Source organism: Vitis riparia, chromosome 13 (genome assembly GCF_004353265.1).
Source record: "Vitis riparia cultivar Riparia Gloire de Montpellier isolate 1030 chromosome 13, EGFV_Vit.rip_1.0, whole genome shotgun sequence".
NCBI lineage: Eukaryota > Viridiplantae > Streptophyta > Magnoliopsida > Vitales > Vitaceae > Vitis > Vitis riparia.
The window spans coordinates 21,551,007-21,558,829 of NC_048443.1; the positions used below are offsets into that span (position 1 = coordinate 21,551,007).

Here is a 7,823-nt window from a genome sequence, read left to right on the forward strand (position 1 = left end):
AGAAAATAATTTTTTATTGTCAAATATATTTTTTTCATTTTTATGTTCTAAACAATAAAAAACTATTCTTAAAAACAATTGTCAAACATACCTTTAACTTATAATTATAATAGACTCTTCAATTTTATTTTGTACATAAAAAAACTTAAATAAAGCTTTAACAACTTTTTATTTTTTCAAAATAATATTGGGACAAGGAAAATTTCCTCCCTAATAACTATTTAAGTTTTAGTGATTAACTTTTCTTCAAAATAATATTTAAAACTAGAAGGAAAAAGGTGTTTTTCCACCTTTTTGGCTTCTTTGGATTCGATTGATGAAGAAAATGTGTGCATGTTCTATGCATTATATAAATTTTTTTCATGTGATTAACAATTTTTTTTAAATCATTGTTTTTTTACAAAGGAAATATTAACATTAACAGTGAAATGAAATGAAATGTATTAGATAATGACTTCCTTTTTTTTTCTTAGAAATAATTAATGTGGTATGATTTTAAGTAATAGATTTATGTGATATGATCATTTCCTTGATATCACAACAATGGGACCGATGGTCACATGTACCACAGCCATATTAACATTTTCTCACAAAATATAAATATGATGGTACGCATAAACTTTATATACTTAATTTTTCTAGGCAAACCTGACAGGCAGAAGGTTAGAAAATAATTAATTTGAGAAAACTTTGAACAGTACATTGATAAAGACTTAAGCAAATCAAGTAATGAGAGAATGAGAGAGAAAGAGAGAGAGAGAGAGAGAGAGAGAGAGAGACAAGAAGACAAGGGGAGCCACACAGAAGAAGAATACAAGGGAGGCACTCGGTTTTGAAATTTTCTAAATGTAGAACGCCAAGATACTTCTGGGCACCACCAACTCGTGGGCTGACTCTACTTGGTCAACGGTTCCGCTGCATGGAATGGAATGGAGAAGCAGTCTCACAAAACCACAGCTGGTTTCTCCCCCAAATACTTGATACTGCAGCTCGCTTTAATTTTGTTATTTCTCCTATAAATATACCACTTTTCTTCTTCACGATCACCACACCAATTCTCTCATTATTCTTCATCATTTCTTCACTTCCCTCTCCTATTGCTACACCACTTCTTTTACTATTATTCTTTTTTTCTTTATCGCTCTCTCTCTCTCTCACTCACGCACACACATATCCTACAGCTAGATTCTTGTATTACCATGTCACCTGCAATGAGCACAGCAATCGAAGCCAACAAGGAAGGTGACCAACCAGAAAGCCAGTACCAGAAAGGAGTGAAACACCTATGGGACAGTGGCATCACCAGGGTTCCCAACAAGTACATATTGCCAGCCTCGGACAGACCTGGGTTAACCAGAGATGACAATCAAAGTGGCAACCCTAATCTCAAGTTACCCGTCATTGATTTTGCTCACCTGCAAGGCTCAAACAGATCCCATGCTGTCAATACCCTTGCCAAAGCTTGCGAGGAGTATGGATTTTTTCAGGTGAGGTTTGATTTTAATTATGCGGTTTAAGGGCTAGCTCAAGATAAACCATATAAACTGAACATTTACTAATGTATGTGTTCCTGCAAAAACTGGAAGTAAAACCAGTAAACCCTGATGGGAGGTTTTTGTTTGTATGGATGCAGTTGACAAACCATGGTATCCCAAGCGAAGTTATCCTCAACATGGTTGAAGGGAGTAAAAGATTTTTCGAGCTCCCTTTCGAGGAGAGATCCAAGTACATGTCGACTGATATGTATGCCCCAGTTAGGTATGGAACAAGTTTTAACCAGAACAAGGATCGAGTGTTCTGCTGGAGAGATTTTTTGAAGCTAAGCTGCCAGCCCCTCTCAGGTGTTCTTCCATTTTGGCCCTCTTCGCCTGTGGACTTCAGGTGAGGACACATTCAAGCTTCTTTCCATGCTTCGGACATGCCAGCTAAAGATTACCTACCAACCAATTTCAATTAATATTAATTTGTTTCTAACTGTATCTTATATTATTTTTAAAAAATTTATTTTCGTTATTTAATCAGGCAAAGCGCTGTTGATTACTCCAAGCAAGCCAAATTCTTGTACCTAGCTCTCACGGAGGCCATCCTAGAGAGCCTAGGATTGGTGGAAGCCACCACAAGGAACAACGAATATGATAGTTTAAAAGAATTCCAAGATGGAAGCCAACTCATTGTGGTCAATTGCTACCCTTCCTGCCCTGAACCTGACCTAACCCTCGGCATGCCACCACATTCAGACTATGGCTTCCTCACACTTCTTCTCCAAGATGAAGTCAAGGGCCTCCAGATACAGCATGATGGAAGATGGGTAACAGTCGAACCAATCCCTAACTCATTCGTAGTTAATGTCGGCGACCATCTAGAGGTTAGTAGTACTTAATCAAACCGATCAAACTCACTCTAAATTATGTTTATCATCCCGGTTTATTCATAGAATTTAATACATACCAGTCTTCTTCCCCCGAGTGTCCTTCAAATAGTGCATATATATATCCACTTGGAAACTACTGCTTTGCCTTCATATAAAGGAAAGGCATCTAATTAAATTTCATCAACTTGGGTTTGCTGACAGATATTTAGCAATGGAAGATACAAGAGTGTGCTTCATAGGGTTTTGGTTAATCCTCTCAACTCCCGAATCTCCATTGCTTCCCTGCACAGTCTTCCCTTCAACAAGACGGTCCAGCCATCGCCAAAACTCATCGATGAAACCAATCCGAGGCGTTACAAGGACACAAACTTCGCCAGTTTCCTGGACTACATTTCCTCCTGTGAACCCAAGAGCAAGAATTTCCTGGAATCCAGGAAATTGACTTAAGAGGCATGTAAACAATGCATTAATCCACTAAAAAAAGGATAATTAAGCATGCATTTTGACTTTTTGAACAAATTAAACAGTAATGAATTGATTGCATGGTAGAAAAGCTTGCAGTTAGTTTGTATTTTGGAAATTATATATATTTTATCTCCAATAAGAGATCGGATAAACTAAAGTTTGTGCTCCTTATCATACTCTAATTGTACATCCTGATTTTAATTATTTCAAGATTGTCGTTTTGCTTCTCTTCTTTAACTACAAAATGATGTTGCTAGCTACCAGTCCTTTACACGCCACTCCCGAAATTATGGGAGCACATATCCTAAGCAATATCTACGTGTATATACTGTTTCTCCACGGATTTATTGTAAACCTGCTGTTACCCTGTAGGGATATTAGGGAATTTTCCCACCAAACAAACACCTCAATGACGTTTGCAATACTACTTTTTAATCACACAGCAAATTTTCAATTTTCATGTGTTTGCGGCGCCTCTTCCTTTTAGCCTTTTAATTGCTCAAGCCAACAGAAAAGATTATGAGTTTAGTTTTTTTTTTTTGGGGGGGGGGGGGGGGGGGAATTTTCCCACCAAACAAACACCTCAATGACGTTTGCAATACTACTGTTTAATCACACAGCAAATTTTCAATTTTTATGTGTTTGCGGCGCCTCTTGCTTTTAGCCTCTTAATTACTCAAGCCAACAGAAAAGATCATGAGTTTAGTTTTTTTTTGGTGGGGGGCACCCTCAATTTTTCTGCCCAAATAGTATATTGGATGCATGTATATATAGTTGGTGACGGTCAAGGGCACTTGAGCTTGCTCTTAAAACCCTAATTTTTCATGGGATAGATTATAGAAAACATAGAGAGGAGGTGAGTAAGAGTCTGTTTGGAAGTGATTCTAAAAAACGTTTCTAACATTTCTAACACTTAAATGATAAAATTTTTTTAAGTATTAGGAATATTAAAAGCTTTTTAGAATCATTATTAAACGGGCTCTAAGTTGTTTCTCAAATTTTTTTTTTGAAGTCTGACGTTTATTTACATTTTAGAAAGACTGAGTAGAGATTAGTTAGCCGACTTAAGCAGAATTTTTAAATGATACCTCAACTTTTTCACCATATCTAAATAAGAACATTTTCTTTCCCTATTATTTTCGTCTTAATTTGTTTTCCCTTAATCTTCCGCAAATCAAAGAGTCTTAGGCATTTAAACTTCCACTGAACCAAAGAGTCTTAGTATAAATGACGTAGCAGAGTATAGCCGAAATTGTGAGTTGTTTGAATGATGGATCCCAACAGGCTAATACACTGAGTGTGGGTCTTGACCATGAAAATCAAAAGGATGAAGATGATGGAGATGTTTGTTGAAACGCCAGAAGCCATAGATCCATGACTTGCTACCAGCTTTAATTGAAGAGTCTACCCTTGAGTCAAGAAGGCCCTATAGATTCAGCCAAACACACAAGCGATTAGATTGCATATCTTTACTTGAAATTATTAATAATTTAAACACCCAATGATATAACATTAATTCACTTATATGACATAATTAAATCTCCAACATTCCTAATAAGATGGTGTTGAAACTTCGTTTTGTATTAGAAATCATACACACGAAGAAGCCCATTAAAAATCATTGCATATTTTTGTATATCTTACATTGACATGGGTATAAGTTTTTTTTTAATCTTATATATGCATTTTAAAGTTGTAAGGTCCCTTTAGACCCAAAGTGAATAATATTTACACGATTAAAATTGAATCATTACAAATAGTATCAAAGGTGACCCCAATTCTAATGTGGGAATTTGTTTTGGGATACATCGAGAATGTTGTATCTATATTTAGGGGACCTCAATGTGGGAGTTTGCATTGGGACGCGACCAAGACGTTATGTCTATATTTGGGGCAAGGGGATTGATTATGATATTTTACAATGAATAGAGAAAAAAGTTCTTAAAACTATATATGTATAAAAAAAATTTAACCTCGTAAACACATTTTAAAGTCGCAAGATCCGCTTAAGCCTAGAGTATATAATAACTATATTGTTAAGAGTTTGTCGTTACAACTCTCTCATTATATAAACCAATTTATTTGATAAGGTCTTATTGAGTTCAAAGCAAACAATATTTACATGATTGAGAGTAAATTGTTACAACTCTCTTATTATATAAAACTAGTTTATTTGATTTATGAATTGCTATTTAATCTCATGTTAATCTCAATTTTTCTCACCAACAGTAAGCTTAGTTAAATAACAGCACAAGCAAATTTTACAAAACAGAAAAGACAGCCGCTGTTGAAAAGAAGACAACAATGTTATTGTCTCCATTACCCTAAGGTCAATCATCTGTTAATCGACTCCAGTAGCCGTGTGAATTGAACCTCAAACTTGGAAAATCCGAAGATGCCTGAGCCTATATTTTGGACTATTATAAGAGTATTGGGGGGGAAAGAATGAACGGCTTCTAGTATAGATACTTGGAACGGGTCCCATTATATTGAGAATGGAGACCAAGGTGCCATGAGCCTAGGACCACACATTGGTTGCTAGCATATGGTCTTTACATAGACCAGCTAGCTGCTATGCTCTCCTCGGTCGCTACATTGACTCCATGGTCTCTTCTCCGACGTGTCGCTTTATAATATTAGCTAGCTAGCTAACTGCGGTCCATTTAGGGCACACCTTCACGTCGTGAAGATCACTCCAAGACGCTAATCAAGGGATATCATGAATTCCGCTGTGCAATTAATGGTATCACCATAGATGATGTTGGAATTTTTATTAGTCTAGATGAATAAAAAAACATATTGTTCAAATCTTGCATGCCGGGAAAGCCTACTTTTTCTCAAGGACGAAAACTTGCCGGAACTTTAATTGTCGATCTCAAGACTTTTTGCAAAGAAGCTAGTCGTGTTTAGCGGTGAAAGTAATCAAAACAGCTCTCCAATTTTCCTCCATCTTAAAAAGATTATCTTTCTTTTCTTTTCTCAATTTTCTGATCATTCAAATGTCTCCACTAGCTGTGAAAAAAAGGAACAATCAAATAATTCTGACAATGACATTGAACAGTAACTTGACTCTAGGAAGATCATTCAAAATATATAAACTTGTCTTGGGGTTCTGGTAAAATTTTTGGTAGATTTGTGTTATCATTTTTATGTCTACTTCACAACAAAATGAACTGACTCAAAGATTTACATAGGAAGTAGTTAATCTATGCCTATCTTGCTTTCCCTTCAAAAGAGAGAAAAAAGATTTATATAGGAAGCAGTTAATCTATGTCTATCTTGCTTTCCCTTCAAAAGAGGGAAAAAAACAAGTTGGAAAGTGACTCAAAATCTTAATCAGTGATACATAATAACAAGAATAGGCAATTAAAAAAATAAAGAACACAAACAATATAAGAATACAAATTCACGTTAAAAACCTTAGACAAGAAAAATTACGACAAGAGAAAAAGGAAATCCACTATATTAAAAGATCGGTACAAGATGGGAGAATTACGAGTGGTTACAGTATAAGTATAATCATCATAAGCCTAAAACTTAACATTATTATATATGTATATATGCAACCATCATGGATTTCTCAAAAAATCTCATAATTATAGTTTCATTATATATTTCGCACTGTGAGTTTTTTAGATAGACTAAATAAAATTCAAGTCACCAAACTCTAATAATTAATATAGATTTTTTTTCAAAAATCCAATAATTATATCTTATTTTTATGTTCCCTATAATATATTTTTTTATAGTATAATGGAATGATTCTCTTTTATTCATGTGGATGTAGGTATATTGATTAAAACACGTTAAAGTCTGATGTAACTTTATATGGATTGTTTTATCTTCACATTCTTTAATTAATGAATATTGTTTGCATTAACTTTACATTTCCTCTAATGTGAAATGTAATACTTTATGACTTGACCCTCAATTAACAGGCCAACTAATACTTTTAGTTTTCTTAACATGCAATTAATAAATATAAAAATAAAAAGTTTAAAACTTTTCATTTTTCTAAGAATTTATAAATAAATAAAAAATTCCCCATATCAGGAGTTGATTGAGTATTCAAATTGGCCTTTAGGTTTATTGATTTGAAAAAGAAAAATAGTTAAAGAATTAGTAAGATGTTTAATATAAAAAACTGGAAAGATGAGTGTCCAACTTGTTGAACTCCAAGTTGGCTGATAAAATCCATTTGGGCTGAGTTTATAATGCAGGGCCGGCCCATTAAAGTTCTGACTTATTATCTCGCGTGTGTGTGTGTATTCAGTTCCGCTTTCATTAGTTTAAAGTTTAAACTAGGGTCGTGTTTGTGTTCTATCAATATCTAAGTATTCTATTAGATAATTCAATCAAGCCCGACATAAATAATAATTATGTTAAAAATATAAACTTAAATATTTTTTAATTATTAAATAGGTAACACGTGATATAACTTATTTAACACATTTAATAATCAGATCTTTCTATTTAATAATCAAATTCAATTATCTTATATATATAATTAATGTTTCAATCAAATATATATGATTCAATTTACCTATTTATTTAAAAATAAATTTAAAATAAGTCAAATAGTTTAAAGATACAATTAAGTTAATAGATGGATCAATTCGGATTAAATTTATGCTATGAAGGTTGATCCAAAAATTATCTATTTATTGAATGGGTTATACAAATCGACACTAATTTGATCCAAACTCATTTATACTCGATTTAAACCCATGAAAAATTTGTTGGGTTCATATCATGTTATCAAATCATATCAAACTTTACCACCAATAACCCATAAATTCAACCAAAATTTGCAATTTTTCTCATGTTAACTTATAAAATTAAAATTTTTAAAAAATAACTTAATTTAGTTTGATTTTATTTGTTTCTTCAGTTTGATGGGGTTCTTGCACCCCTATGAAATTGTTTATTTTAAACTATTATTAGATGCAATGTAATCTGACACGCCCATAATATTTGTACCTCATAC

General features: G+C 33.5%; 1 protein-coding gene across 1 annotated transcript; it reads left to right on the plus strand.

Annotated features, from left to right (window-relative positions):
• Positions 1-1,068: 1,068 nt before the first annotated feature.
• Positions 1,069-2,931, plus strand: LOC117928991 (protein DMR6-LIKE OXYGENASE 2-like). The gene is made up of 4 exons (XM_034849165.1): positions 1,069-1,487; positions 1,634-1,881; positions 2,023-2,365; positions 2,573-2,931. Exons 1-4 carry the CDS (start codon positions 1,200-1,202, stop codon positions 2,816-2,818), a joined length of 1,125 nt encoding a protein of 374 aa, XP_034705056.1. The 5' UTR covers positions 1,069-1,199; the 3' UTR covers positions 2,819-2,931.
• The last annotated feature ends 4,892 nt before the right edge of the window (positions 2,932-7,823 follow it).